We start from the raw sequence: 16,335 nt of genomic DNA, 5'->3' as shown, positions 1-16,335 counted from the left end.
AGAGGCTGCATTTGAAATCTGAGCATTTGGATGCTCTGAATTTAGTTTAACACAAAAACAGCCACAATAATATCTAATAGTGTATTGTGTTACTTTGCTCTGTTTTTTCTTTTTTTACCTTTTCTTGTTTCATTGTATGTAATGGCAGAGATTAGGGATTAATAAAGTACAACCATAACCATAATCATATAAACAGAAATCTATGTATTGTTATATGAAGTCGAGCCCAGATATTGTGGCCAAGGTTTAGCAAATTGTTGTTTTTATTTACATATTTACAAGTAAACTTGGGTGGGCAGCAGGGGCATTTGCTCTGTTCTCCTCTCTCATTTTCTCCTCTCGTCCTATTTTCTCCTCTCTAGCCCTCTCTCCTCCTCTCCTCTGGTCCTATATTCTCCTCTCCTCTCCAGTCTCCAGGGGGGCGGTGTCAGATCATGGCCAGATCTTCTACAGTGTGTGTGTACAGCTTTGTCGAATAGAAATTCAACATTTTATCATACCCTCATACCCAGAAGTCATACCCAGAAGTCACAAATGAAGGATACTCAGCCCTGGTTTAACTGTTTCCATTTTTTTCATGCCTATACTAATGTGTTTCTGTACCTTTTTTGGACACATGAGGGAGCCAAAGTAGTTTACTGATTTGATACTGAATTTAATTCCTTTTTAGGAGCAATAAGCAGCCTGTACAGGATCCTCCTAGTAATATCTTTCCTGGCCAAGTTGGGCACATAATCCTTTTTTTTTAATGGGTATTTCTCCTGAGAACCGCTGTCTTTTATCATGTTGCTTCCCAGACAAAAGCTTCTTAACGATTCAAAATCCATGGTTTCTTCATTCTCTACCATCTCTGGACCAGAGAATCATGTTTGGCCTCTAGGCATTCAGGGGTTTTGCACGCTGTTTGCAAAGTTGACATTTATTATTGGATTATTTCAATGTTTATTATATCAGCTTGTGTAGGACTATCTGCATATGCTGTGTGTGATATGTTAGCTCCCTGACATTTAGAAGGGAATTTAATTTGTTGATAGACAGATAGGCTATTGCCTTCTAATTTTCTTTAGTGTAGTATGGGGATACCCATGAGGACTTGGCTATACATATTCTTAGACTACTTCTTTCTTTCTTTTTTTTTTATTTAACCTTTATTTTATCAGGAAGCTCACTTAAGAACAAATTCTTATTTACAAGTGCGGCCTGGCAAGAGGCTACTCTTGCGGGAAAAGGGAGTGGATTTGTTGGATTATCTGAGTCATCTTTACCCCCTCTACCAACAGTGTAAATTAATAGGTTTAGCTATGCTTTTCTTCTGTTATTGCACAGTCAACCAATATGACCATGTGTCCACTGTGTGCCATGTGTAGGTTTTCTTCTCCACATGTCTGCTATAATTCCTGGTACCTAACACATGAAGTATAGGTGCTTTTGATTCCTTTTATGTTCCTGACAGGTGGCTTTCCACTGACAACTGGCAGGCTACAGGTACTATGAGTGACATAACGCTGATTCTTGTTGAGAGAGACTGACAGTGAACCACTTTCCTCTCCATTTAAAAGTCAAACTCTCAAACTGAGGCGCTCAGTGAAGCCGGGGTGCCCCACGTCGTGAAACGGAAAAGGCCTTACCGCAGGGGGTATGTGACAGTTCCAGAGGGTAAATTGCCATTTTGTTGTGGCTATTCAGTTTCCTGGCAAGGAGAAGGGGAGGATGGACCGTGAAACTAGGAACGAATCGGTAAATAGTGCCACTTAGCATGGCATATGGTGCGTTTGGAAAGCCGAACGCTGACACCAACAAATTGACGATTTCATACCAATTTCAGAGTTACATACGCCACACACGTTGTCATACAGAATTCAATGTTTTCATCCATTTATTCGATGTTTAAGCTTTGGGTAGCCTATGTTTTAATCTTGTAATCTGGGGGTGATTAAAATGAATAGTCAAGTTGCAGGATGATAAATAAAATAATATACATTTTAAAAGATAAGTAGGCTACGAAACCATCAATAGACCTACATTGCCGCAACATTTTTAGTATTTTCTCACGAACCATACCAGCTAACATATAGACCCATTTTATTTTTAAAGAAATTGTTCTTTTTGTTCGAGTCGAGAGCACCAACTGCGTGCTGAGAGGACACATATTTCTGTTTTACAAAATATGGAGCGAGGAAAATCGGAGGAACGCCCCATGGCTTTTCACTTGTACCTTCCAATTTTCCACTTTTGCCAGATAAAGGGAAAACCCTGGGAAAAACTGGACCGGCAACTGGTCCTTCTTTTTGCAGCCAAAGCAAAAACAAAACGCACTTAAGTGGAAGCCCTTACTTTTTGGTGGCCATATGGGATTTGTCTTAAAAGAAAAATGTCTTGTGAATCAATAGGCATTTAGTTCAGGGATGCTGCTGTTGCTGACTGAGCCTGGCCACACATTTCTCCTCACATCAAATAAGATCATTTATGTCCATTCACTCAATTTCTGCATTTAATAAACCGTTTTGAATATCCTACATATTGTTTTGTAATACACTCAATTTAGTCGAAATACTAGAACGTCTTTAAAACGAGGTTATCTTAGACCTTTGGGAATATTGGTTTGATAATTAACAAAGTGAGTGGTGTCTCACCAATGAATTCATGATGAAGTGGGCTTTAATACCTTTACATTAACTCATTGTCTATACAGTCGGGCCGTGTCAACCCACTGACAATAAGTCGGAGTTAATTTTTAGTCAGTCCGCTGTTCTTTAAATCCAACTGTAGGTTTATTCTAGAGCCGCAGGTGCTGTGCGTAAAGTCAGATTATTTTCTGAGTTCTGGATTTATATAAACCCATCTTGAATTTCAAACCGAAACCGCAATGCCGTGGACTATACAATCAGACTAGACAACTTTTCCAACACATTTGGAGGTTTGAATATTGTAATGAAATATGGGCCCGTGTAACTTAAGATGACAACGCTGACCAAAATGGGCACCCTACCTGACATGTTGACTGTAACAGGCTTGTGAAGTAAACTTTAAATTCCAGGAAAGGCAAAAGAGTATACAATATGCTTCTAATCTCTTTTTCCAAGTCGGTCATAAGCCGGTGACTGTTGTTTTACGCGCGGCCAAAGACAGTGCGCTAAAAAGTTGCTTCGTTATTCTCATTCAAATCTGTTTGAAGTGGTCTAGAGTAAATGGCAGATGTTTTGCAATTCAAGGCGCATCAATACCCATGCGCTTTAGTGTTTAACAAAGGCGCTCCTCTTTTGTTAGGCACTTGTGTCTTTCAGTCGAGAGCTCGACAAAGGCTTCATCCTCCAGCGAGTTATAAAGTTACTTTCCAGTCAGTTCATTTCGGCCCTTGAGAAAACCCTAAGCGATGTTAATGTGCACCTCTGGTCTTTTCAGGCGGTAACCCCGGCACACATAGGCAAACAGCAGCCATTGTGTGCCCAAACCAAAGTAAGAAGTCTTAAATAACCTGACGACCAGTCTATAGAAATTCATGATGCTATTTCTGTTTGATGTTTGATCAGAGCTTCGTCAACAGGTCCGTCGCGTGGCTTTTCAACAAATCCTCTCTATATTTCTAATATTTTTTCCAGTGCACCTGTCCGTGTACCTGTTCCTTTTACTCTGGCCTTGTTGCTCACAATAAACGTTTTGGTCACACCAGTTCTGCCTCAGGTCAGTCTGAATGGAAGGCGGGACCTCGATTTGCTCCGCTCGCAGCAATACCCAAAAAATATGGGCCTATATTTACATACGTTTTAACAACATAGTTCTGTATTGATATAGGCTATATGATAACCACATGTAAAAATGTGCAATAGGCCTACGTGTAGGCCTACAATATACGGAGGAAATACATGTCAACATTACAAAAATAGTCACTTTCATGTTCTGCATTTACATGCATTTATAATACATTTGACATGGAATATAGACTCTTATCTCAGAATACATGATTCATAAATCTGATATTTTAAAATATACGTGCTCATCCCAGAATACATTATACAACAACAATAAAACAAATAGACTATATTTACTTGTACATTTTGGAATAGCTTGCCAGAATATATTATTAATGAATATATGTATAGGCCTATTGTGAAATATTTCAGACACTGGCATGATATTGCCAAATATGTTATTTTTGCGTATGGGGGAGTTCCATCTCACAGTTTTGCATTGATAACCTACAATATTTTCTATACTTTAATAAACCAAGCATTAAAAAGAAGTACAGTTAAGATGCCGGTATCCGCCTTTGCATTACTGACATCTCCAGTAGCCTACCACTTGGGTAGCCTATAATGTAACCATTGGCTTGCTAATGTCTCCCAGTTTCCCTCTAGGAGTAAAATAGTTTATTGCAGTAATTGTATAATTGCTTCACTAATTGTTGTTAACAAGTCCCCCAATAGTCCAATTATTACAGCAGCTTTGTCAGGTCCCCGCCGGCAGGCATCCATGACAAAGGCCCGCCAGGGTTAATGAATGACCCGGGGCTGAAAAGTGAAAGTGGAGGGAGAGCCCGCGTCCTTTTATAAACATACACTTAACTTGTCATTTAATGGCATTGGCATTATCATGTCCAACTGGGACACAAGTTTCTCGTTGCGCTATTCGTATGGATAGATGATGACACTGACTTTTTTGAGAGAGAGAGAGAGGTGAAGTGGTATGTGTGGGGAAACATTTTTAAAGCCTGGCTCATTCCTTCAGTGTTGATGTTTATTACATTCACAGGTCAACAGTTATTTCGATAAAAACACCAAAACAAATCCCTTTCATTTGGCAAATCTCCGTTCTCATTTTGACCCCAAAGGGTATAACCAACGCTAATTGAAATTATACCGCGTAATCAGCGGTGAAATCTCTCCTCTATGGCTCAGAATAACGAGACAAGCGAGTGCTGTGATACCACGACTCCATGCTGAAATCAACCCACCACGGTCTTGTGTTAAAGCCAAGCGTGAAAACGCAGATAATGTAGCGTCCAGAGAGGACAAAAGCCGCGAGAAAGCTCACTTATACCAGAGCATCTCGGCCGAATTTCATACTGATTAAACGCTTCAGAATATAGCACCAAAACTGTGGCATGCAATTTTTCGGTACATTTTACGCAATTAGCGTCTTCTGGCACAAGCCAGACTGCGCTTCAATTGTAGGCTATTTGAACGATTTAAGTAGGCCTATAGGTTACAAGCTGTGACTTAAAACTTTGTTCCTTGAAGCCAATCAGACCAGCCTTGAATGTGGGCTAATGCATTTAGGCCTACACCAATTAGGACTAGCCTACATGCAATTTAATAAACGGATAGCGTATGCATAGTCTACGGGGTTTGTAGCTTGTAGTTGTAGGCTAATGCAATTTAAGCTTTTCAAAATTAAATCTTTTAGCTTTGTATGTTGTCAATTCAAACTTTGGTAATCTGCCTCATTTTAACCTTTCAAATAAAACGGGATAAAACTGGTTCATTTAAATGTTCTAATAATTCTGGCCATTGCAAATTGTGCATGTATCTAGTTTATATTGTCAAAAACTGCTCAGCAAACCATGTGGCTTCACTTTAGAAGTGGAGGGAATCTGTGATGCCCACACTTTTGTGGTCACAAAACAGACGAAAAGAAAAGATCAATGGCCCACGACTATAAACTGGCCTCTTTTCATGGGCGCTCTGCCCCCGGACTGAATACACCGAGACAAACCCCTCTCCGTTTACCCCGGGCCCTCTGTTGTCATTTTAACACACGCATTGTGTGTTGGATCAAACCTGAGGAGACTTGGGCAACGCTGAGAGCTGAAAGCTTTTCTCAGCCTGTCGCGTGTCTTTAAAAAAGACTCCATCTTCAGTGCTTCTGAAGCTTCTCAAATATAGGCTATGATATCTTTATATGCAAAGGTTACATAGCAATCATAGATTCTCTCCCACCACTTTGTTGAAGACAAACGTAACTTCTACTGTAGCCTATATGAATGAACACCTGTAACTAACGACAACGCTGCAGCCTATTGCACCACCTGGGTCTTAGTTTCTCATCCAGCCCCATTTAGTCTATTTTCAGGTGGTCTGAGTATGTGAGCACAAGATGCGCAGTGGACTGCAGTTTGCCCATATTCTATACATTGTTTCAGCTGGTATGACTTTCCCAAGCCTTCGCCCTTTTCAGGCAGCAGTGTGGAGAATCGGGAGGCGAGGGACCGAAGACAGGGGGCGGCCCTGCGATTCTCCTCGGTGCCTCACCGCGCCTGGTATGAAGACAAAAACTGTTGACGCACAATAGCCAAAGAATACAAAAGTGTACACAATTTTTCAAAATCTCTTATGCTTTTCTTGTTTATGTTTGGTTTTTGAAGTGCGTAAATTAGAGCGTTGCTGCACATTTTGCCTCTGAGGTAGCCTATGCCCAGCCACCTGTTGTGCCTCGTTGCAGGAGGTGACAGTTTCCCTGCATTTGGCTACCAGAAAATCGAAATGTTGTGGAGACACGCAGGGAATTACCACGGTGCTGCCTTCGACCTTGTGGCGTGAAACTCAGATATAAAAGAATGAATAACACGAGTTAGTACGAGTCCCCAAACCGCTCACCAAGGCATTACCATTACGATTACCCATTATGTTTTTGATTTTTACGCTTCTCTTAATTTTTTTGCCCCACACGTTGGTGTCTCTTTGGTATTTTGCACTAATAACGCATTCAATACACAGTGTAGTATTCTATAGTTAGATTTTATTTATTTTCTATATGAGTTTTATGGATATATATTGTGCTTAAAATAGCTCTGCAAATAATCCTATAAGCTATTAACAACACATTTGACAAATTATGATCTACAACACAGCAACAGAGAAGCTGTTACTAGTGGGATTTTCATTTCTTCATAATGTCCCTTTTTGCCTATTTCTGCCTATTTTACCATTCCATGTATAGGCCTGTGTAAACGGGCTATTGTAAAAAAAAAACAAAAAACTAGTTGATCAAAATTAACTAAAGAAGATAAATAACGAATTACTTCAGGTCATTTTGGCCTATATTTCAATAGATTGAGAACGGATTCAGTAGAAAACCATTTAGTAGTTTTAAAAAAACAACAACAACAACATTAAATTCTGCCACATTTCTTTGGTGAGTGTGAGCTTTTGGTTGGTTTTGGCTGACAAATGACGCTAGTGCTGCTCATTTGAGCGCGAGAGACAGGCAGGCTGTTTGGCATTGAGATGTTAAGTGGGTGTCTCTATATAAATCCACTCGGGGTCACAACTTCTTCATTCGTGCTCCAGAGAGGGAAAGAGATTAACTTCAAGGAAACCAGAATAGGACTAGAATAGGACTACAACAGAGAATGGTGGCAACATCAGACTGCGTAGTAAAATCCAAACCCATCGCTCGAAGTAAGGTGTGTAGAGCAACTTCTGAATGGGAACTGGACTTATAGGTAGAAGGCCAAATACTGTGACTTATGAAAACTTAGTGTCCTTTATTGAATGATTTTCTCCTCTTTTGTTAACAGGTATCTAAACCACTCATGGAAAAGAAACGAAGAGCCCGCATAAACAAGTGTTTGGACCAGCTAAAATCTCTTCTGGAGAGCTATTACACCAACAATGTAAGCATGGAGACTGTAATTTCATAATTTCGATTATAAATGTAATGCCTTGTGCAGACCAGTTAATGATTGATTGCTAACTGCTCAATGTATTTGCTTCATTCAGATTCGAAAGCGCAAACTGGAGAAAGCTGACATTTTGGAGCTCACTGTGAAACATCTGAGGAACCTCCAGAAGATTCAGAACTGTAAGTTATAAATTCACTTTTGAAGTAGACTAGGCCATCGACATTCAAACATAATTTGAATAACGCGACTACAAATACCCGGCTGTTTTAAGTTTATGGGTGCTTTACGCGCAGCTTTACGCACAGCTTTGCGCACAGTTTCACGCATGTTTCTCACCTTAAAATGTCTTTCTATTGGTTTCAGGTCCTACCACGGCTTCCGAGGTTTCTGACTACCATGCAGGCTTCCGCAGTTGCCTGGCAAGCGTCAACCAATACTTGCTGATGGCAGACAACTTGAATGGGAGCGACCGCTGGATGTTATCGCAGCTTTCCACTAAGCTGTGCTGCTCTCGGGGACTGGGGGGAGTCTCCAGCACCTTGGACAGCGACCCGGCCAAGGCTGAGACGCAAGAGGCGGTGATGCAGCGGCTTCTTCCATCGACAGCAGGACCCGAGGCGGGAAAAACACAAAAAACCAGAGCACTCAAACCCCACAGTGCAAGCACAGCTCCCACGTCCCACTCTCTACCGACTGAAATTAAAGAGGAACGACAGTCTCCCGGAACCAAACGAGCCCTCCTCGTGGCGGCACCCACACAAAACAGTCTAGGAAAAACAAGTTCCAGTGCGTGTCACAGCAATAAGTTTCACTCCGTCAGTCAGTGCAGGAATGAAGTCGCAAGCACTCAACAGACCGTTTGGCGGCCATGGTAGATTCGCTCAAAAGCTGTAGATAATTGATAGTCTGATTCAATGTTTTTATACACTTGCACTGTATGGATGTACCCAATATGTTATTACTTGTATATATATGTTTTATTTTCTTAATAAAAATGCCGAAAGAAAGAACATGTTGTCTTACTTGTCCAAACTGGATATATAGCCTGTCATATCGTAGACTACTACAATTCCCTCTGGGTGTAAAGGGGTCATCTATAATTCAGATACAAAAATTGGTGAGAGCTGAAGTGTCAAATGTGATTTTTAGATCACAATCCCTCCCTCAAAAGTCACACGAACATTGCTGAGAAAACATCTTGCATGCTCCCAGGGAAGATATTTACAGATAGGCTACAAGTTTATACGGAATATATGGGACTGTTTTGCAGATCATTGTCCCGGACCGGTCCTAGAGAGAGTCTGCCCGTGCAGCCACGACCACAATGATTTTAGAGATTTGTCGATGGAGACGTATTGTGTCTGTTCATTATGGCCATTAAGGTTCTCCAGTACCATAGTCCAGCACCATAGTCGGAAGAAAAAGATCTCGATTAAGGCTAGAAAAGTGATCAGTCAACAATTGTTTTGTCATTTCATACCTGGAACATGCAGAAGTGTCAGAAAATATGACACGGATCTGCTTTTTTGAGCACACAAACTCGAATAACTAACAGCTATTTTATTTTTGTTTTTATTTGTATGAACAGGGCCAAAGTCAACAAGACGAAATTTATCTTGGATTATATATCATAGGACCTCTTCAAACTTATATTTTGATTTTAGAACCCGCCTAGTCGTTTGTAAGTTATTGGGGGGAAAAAAGCACTATGGGGTATTGTGCCATTTTTCCAAACTTGATTTGTCTGCAATGTTTCGTTTGCAACATTCTCTTATTCTTAAAACACATCCAACTTTATAAGTAATTTCCTGGTGTTAAGACATAGGGAGAAAACGTCCAAGAAAATGGGGGTTGACAACCCCCGTGTCATTTCTCCCATTCTTCTCTGGTTTTACGCATAAGTACCGAAACAGTGGCGCGCAAATTAGATGCTTGTCGGACAGCACAACAATTTTCTGCTACTAATTACATAGGCTTTCTGTCGGCTCGGGACTCCCCGCATTATTCTAGCTGATTGAGAAACGCTGTACAAATCTGTCATAGTTAACCAATTAGATTAAGAAACACGATTGCTGATGATTCAGTCTAATTTCTCGTCGAGGTGGAAATTAAAAGCCTTGGTTTGTTCATACTGCATTTATACCATCAGTGTTGGGATCGTTGCTGAGCAAAGTAACTTATTACCTATTACGAAAGTAACCTGATTATTACTCCCTGGGAGCAGTAATTCGTTTCACTACTCGTTTCCATTACACCACCAAAAACTCACCTGCCTCTTATGTGTACGATATCCCCTTGCTCGATAATATCATAGGCATGGGAGTATTTAGAGAGAGTAAACTATTCATCTGAGCTGCAATGTGAGGGAAAGACGACAAATCACTTTTTTAATAATTCGACTAAAATCTGATATTTAGAGGGAGTGATGACAAAAGCAACGTCTTATGCATTGATTGGTAACTGTAATATGACAAAATGAAACGATATTCTTCACTGGAGAAATGAATGCAGTAACTGTAACGCGTTACTGAGTTGCATGTTGTCACCCAAAACTGTCTACTAGTGGGCTTTCTTCAAAGTAGCCTTTACTTTTCTTCCGCTGCTCTCTTGTGTTGGGAGGTCTTTAGTCTTTGGCAGCGGTGTCATAAAGTGTCTCTCCATTCTTCAGGAGCAGCGCTGGAGAGGATGGCACCTTGCGGCGAGGAGAATCGCTGAAACGCCCACTGCTCTTTCAGATGGTATGGATGTTGAAAAGACACTGGTACCCCAGGAAAGAGGGGTGCCTCTATGCAGCACGGAGGAAAAACAAAAATAGACCCTGCCTGGTTCAAGGTTTTGGCCGCAAAATAAGAACCGAGCTCACAGCCCCCCAACCCCTTTTGGCAAGCTTGCTATTCCAACTGCTGGAACTTTTTAGTAGGGCATGATCAGCTCATACACCCCTGGGCCTGTAAATCTTCTTAATACTCTCTTCCCACAAAGTCAAAGCTGCTCTTTTGATGAGACGAACACAGGCCCGTACCACAAGAAATGTTTGTTTTATCCAAGAAAGGAAAGGCCACGTGACTTCCACACTGAATGCCCTTCAACTTTTTCTAAGAATTTCTATGAACTCTTCTCAGTATTGTTTAAGTAACCTAGTTTGGTTTGCACTATAATAGCGACGCATATTAGAGCTGAGAACCGAAGGGAGGGAGAGAATAAGTTATTTGCATTAGACTGGGCCCAGTCAAGCGCTCTTAAGAGAGCAGACGTGGATGAAGTGCGCTCCGGAGGATCAGATCCCCTGTTCGCTGCTCTTTTTTGCTCCTGAAGAGTTTGTTTGACAGCATGCTTAGTCAGGTTCAACACCAAGATCCAAACATGTGACTTTGTTGAAAATGTAGGTACTCTCTGTGCATGAATTGCTAAGACACATTTTGTTCCTGCACAGTCATACAAGGTATCACTTGATGGGATGCACACTACTAGAGCAAATGTGGCTCAACCCAAGTCTCATAATTAGGCGTAAACGTGTTACAATGGGGCTCTGGCCTTTGGTTGCAGGCTGTTTCCAGCTAGACCTCCAGCACACCGTGGAATTACCTTTTAGCTCAGAGAAAGAGCCGTGTCGAGGCTCACTGCGAGTGAAAAAAAGAGTGCCGACCTCTCTATTCTCTATCCGGACACAAAGCTTTAACCAGGAGCTTCAGTGCTGAGGCAGGCGGGAGACACCTGCGTCAAAACAAGAATGTGCACATAGTTTCCTACATTGTGTGCATTTCGCTGACGCTCTTTAACAGGAGCGACGTAGTGCAGAATGAGTCCAAAAATAGGATAAGCCTCAGATATGGTCAGTAGACTATAGGGTAGTAGGCTACTTGTGATTTGTATTCCGTTGTTACCTAAAAACAATGAATTCTGATTACAGATAGCCTATTTGTGAAAAATTAGAGCATTATTTCTGGATTAGCCTACGTTTAAAGTGAGAATGAGAAACTCAGAAGGTCATTTAAATGGTGGCAGATGTCTTTATAGAATGTGGCACAGAATACAAATTGTGTTCGTCTCCAACCCTGAAATAAATTTCCTGAACTAAATTTCTCACATCTGTACCGGTTCCCTTATATAATTTGGCGTATCTCAAATATGGCAAAGCAACCTGAAATGAGGCTGAAAGTAACCACAAAACGTTACTGAGTTTGAGTAATCCCTTGGATTATATTACTTTAATTGATGAGATAACTAGGCTAACTATAGTGGAATAACGTTACGTTTTAAAGTAAACTACGCAGCCGACATTTATAAACGGTCTGTCCCTATCATGCAGCCTATGACAGAGAGCTGCAAGGTAAGGAAGAGCGAAGAAGAAGATACAGAGCGCTTTTCTATTTTTTAACAAGAGAAACACAGGTGCTGCCACAACTGGAGACGAGGAGAGGAGCCGGTAGTCTGAGGTGAAAGGAAAATAACTGTCTATAAAACAGTTAGCAGAGGATGGTTTCGATCCATCGACCTCTGGGTTATGGGCCCAGCACGCTTCCGCTGCGCCACTCTGCTGCGTCTCCGTCCTGCTGCAGGTTTGACTAACATCTCAGTTTCAGGTAACGTTAGCCTAGCATAACAAGCTAACCTTTCATCTAGCTGTAGCAGAAGGCGGCATCTTTTGGCCAAACAGTCAATAGAGTAAGGCTGCAACTAACGATTATTTTCATTGTCGATTAATCTGTCGATTATTTTCTCGATTAATCGATTAGTTGTTTGGTCTATAAAATGTCAGAAAATGGTGAAAAATGTCGATCAGTGTTTTCCAAAGCCCAAGATGACGTCCTTAAATGTCGTGTTTTGTCCACAACCCAAAGATATTCAGTTTACTGTCATAGAGGAGTAAACAAACCAGAAAATATTCACATTTAAGAAGCTGGAATCAGAGAATTTTGACTTATTTTTCTTAAAAAAATTACTCAAATCGATTAATCGATTATCAAAATAGTTGGCGATTAATTTAATAGCTGACAACTAATCGATTAATCGATTAATCGTTACAGCTCTACAATAGAGTCTAGTTAGGTCCAGGCAAACGTTCAGGAGCCTAGTACGGTATTATTTGCGCAAGAACATGTTTACAACCGAGTGAAACGGGTAAAAGATACGAAATGTTTATTCTGTCCAATGACCAGGGACGTATCAGAGAGGAAACCCATCCAAACTTAGCTAGCAAAATGCAATTCTTGTTTGTGTCTAAGTTCATAACGGGTCGTGTTTGTATATTTAGCTCCTCGGACATTTATGAATTCACGTCACTCGCCTTTTGGTCATACATGTCTCCTTTTGGACGTGAGTTCATCGCACCTAAAGACCGAAAATCACGTTAGAGAGTGGGCAGAAGCGATGCTGCTGTCCAGCCACTCACGGTCGATGCCGGTGTTGAGCTCTCTTGAACCATGGCTTGAACTGAGCTTTCTATAGAGGATTTCAGTCTTTTAGCTTCTTAGAAAAAACGACTAAAGAAAACTACCAGGGGAGGGAGCCGTTTAACATCTGGTCACCATGGCAACCGCCCTGTACAGCTACAGTGAAATTTGTAGACGATGGAAAATGTTTCTTGAAGTCCGAAGATGTAGTGGAGGGGAAATCCACCTAAACTCAGTTTGCCTATCTTTTTATGTTCAGAACAACTGACACAAATCATCCTGCTGTAGGCTGTACCCATAGTGCACAACATACAGTGCAGGAGTTTTAAAAAAGAAAGAAAAATGGCTGTGAAGGGTTGAAAAATCCGTCCCTAAACATCTATGGTAGTACTTTATGTCGAATAAATTAAAATTTTATTTCACTTACAGTAAGCCATAGTAATGTGCAGGGCTTGACATTAATTGAACAAATACAATCAAAGACAAATTATTTTCTCAGAGGGAAGGGTGTTTCAGAAACCTTTATAAACAAGGTATTCTGGTGCTGTGAAGAATCACTGGGAGACTTGGAGAAAATCTTTCTTTATACTGAAACTGAGCGTCAGAATGTCCGTTTTAACATTTTAAAGAGCTTAAAAGGAAATGCAGAAATAGCTGTGTCAATAGGCTATGTATCACAATTCATGTTGCAATCAATAATCAGATGAAAATTTTTTTTTTTTTTGTGTCACTACTGTGTAGACAAAGCATTGCATGCAGAGAATAGGATGGATTCATCAGAGGAGCAGGAGGTCACAGTCTCTGAGCAAGACACCAAACCTCTGTCTGCTCCAGGAGCCACTTGGTGACCTGCAGCAGGGAAAAATGACATGCATGCCTCTTTCTCAAGGTGATATGAGAAGTAGCAGAATGAAACTTCACCGTGTGCAACGTGCTGCTCTATGTCCCTAAACAAAAGTCTTAGAAGAATCAAAAAGAAGTAGAACTCACTGAAAGTTTGTCAGAAATAGGAGTTGGGAAGTTGGGCTCCACATCACACATTATCAATAAACCAAACTGCATCTACAGTAAAATTCTCTGGAAAAAAGATTCGGAAGCATCTTCTCGTGTGAATTTAATTTGAAATAGGTTAGTTTTATCTTCTTAACAAAGCCATCATCTGAACAAGAAAAACATAACATTTAACATCGTTCATATTTGACAGTCATAAATCTTTGAATATGTTACAAAATTATATTTTGATATTGTAAACACAACAAAATGCAAAAAGTCTATGACGTAGCAAAATTTGACAAGGGAATATGAACTCAAGTTCCCAAAGAAAGGTAAATTTAGGCTAGCGTATCCAAGTGAATAGGCCGCCATAAGTGAGAGGTGCACTAATACATGAGAATTTAACAGAAAATAGATTTTAATGACAATGATGAGTTTAAAAGTGTACGCCAAACGCGTGCAACTTCATAACTGGGATGTAATAGCAAAGAAATCTTTCACAACTAATAAGGCTATCAAAGGGTTAACTGGATACTTCTCATGTCATATTGTCATCACTCTTGATAAATCATTTTCTTTGCAAACTTACACCTAACTTGTGCAAATACATTCATGTTAAACGTTACTGTCCTTGACAGAGGCCGAAGCCCAAAGCAGACTATGCTTGTATTTGTCGATAGAAGAGTACATGTTTTGGGCAGCTATCAAACTCTCACTCTCATCTCAAAGTCAGCAAATTGTCACATGCAATTGTTGGGGAAAATAAAAAGATGGGATTCTAATTCAAAATTTGAGGAAGACTGGTAAAGCTTGGTCCACACCAACATTTTGTTTGGTTTTACATGTCTTCCAAATTATAAACTTTGCGTGTAAGTCCCTTCAGGAAGTGAGGGTGGGAAGTGAGAATCTGTCATACAAATGAAGGGGCATCTCACTGATAATTCACTGATAGTTATTAACAATTTTTGTCCTTATCTTGGGTGTAATTAACTCCATAATGAGGAATTTTATGGTCATTAGTTCTTTAAATATTCAGTGGTAATGCTTTGTTCCAAAGTCAACTGACCCTGTTCACTTTCAAAGTATATAGAAAATTAATAAAACTTCATTTAAGTATATTTTTCCTACAGTATCCCTTACTGACGCTTTGGGCCATGCTTATTTTTCATCTACATCATTTCATGGAGCTTTAGTTAACAAATCAGGTGTTCAGTAAAAAAAACTCTCAGCATCGTAAACCAAACAAAGTTGTGCAAGACCGTTAACAGTCTTTGCATATGTGGTGAGATAATGGATAAAACATAATAGGTTTGCTTTTTTGTTGAAGCAGATAACTAATTTACTAGAACTCATTACCTTGCATACAGCTTCCATACCATTCACAGTGTTCCTAATTTGTGCTAATATTTTAAAATCCGTCTTGTGGAGGATTTGGCCGTTTGGGAATGGCAACCTGCATTTCAGTAGTGCTACATGAAGTCAGCCTCAAGGCTCACATGATTGAAACTTCACACTCTCAGACCATTCGACATTGTTTAGAGTTTCCCTCCTGGTTGGCTACTTCGAAAAACCATCTCATTTTGTTAGTGGCTCCTAACAGGTGATGCAAACAACTAAGAGGTGATGTCAGACTGTCATGCTCAGCTGCAAAGTGTAATGTACTGTTTGGTGCTCTATTGGCTTGATGCATGTAAATTACTGTATGCAATCTGGTGTGCAACAGTAGTGTCTGATGATGATTTCTCCACAGTTTTTAACACAAATATCGAATGACAGTGTAATAGGAATTGGGAGGAAACGTTCCAGTCAAACTCTTGTTAAACAAAAAAGAACACCAAAACCATACATCCAATACCCTTCATATGTACAAGACTTGTCAATCTGCTAGGAGAACTGACTTCAGATTTTCAATTTAGGGATCTTCACTGAAAAGTTTGGGATTACCACTAAACCTCCGTGTGCTTCAACAAAGGAGTTCAACAAAGTTTTTCAGGTGTTGTGGATCATAATGATAACAATAGAAAACAAAGTTTTACATCATGACCAAAATCAAACAAATATTTATTCTTCCAAAGTGTCATATCCTAAAGTCAATCTCAAGGAACGTGGGCAGTACTGACCTCCTTTATTCGCGGGATAGAGTTTGGTTTGAAAACAAATGTATCCATACAACAAAACACGCACCCATTAGAGAAAAAAAAACACAGCTTTTACAATATGAGTTTTTGAATTGGTAAGTGCAAAAAATACCAACGCCCCCCCTCCCAACCCTTTCCCCCCCCTCCCTCCCAACCCCTCCCCACCCCCAACCCCTTCCCCAATTCCTTG

General features: G+C 40.3%; 1 protein-coding gene across 1 annotated transcript; it reads left to right on the top strand.

The window, feature by feature from the left end:
• The first annotated feature begins 7,289 nt into the window (after positions 1–7,289).
• her3 (hairy-related 3) lies at positions 7,290–8,496 on the top strand. Its single transcript, XM_071546199.1, has 4 exons — positions 7,290–7,402; positions 7,517–7,612; positions 7,719–7,800; positions 7,985–8,496. The coding sequence occupies exons 1-4, from the start codon at positions 7,349–7,351 to the stop codon at positions 8,494–8,496; spliced, it is 744 nt and encodes a 247-aa protein (XP_071402300.1). The 5' UTR covers positions 7,290–7,348.
• The last annotated feature ends 7,839 nt before the right edge of the window (positions 8,497–16,335 follow it).

The sequence above is a fragment of the Centroberyx affinis genome, unplaced genomic scaffold (genome assembly GCF_046629955.1).
Source record: "Centroberyx affinis isolate AG114_WGS23_722 - 3 ecotype Tasmania unplaced genomic scaffold, CSIRO-AGI_Caff_v1 ptg005173l_1, whole genome shotgun sequence".
Taxonomy (NCBI): Eukaryota; Metazoa; Chordata; class Actinopteri; order Beryciformes; family Berycidae; genus Centroberyx; species Centroberyx affinis.
The sequence above is the reverse complement of the archived record's forward strand: the minus strand, read 5'-3'. Positions and strand labels throughout refer to the sequence as shown.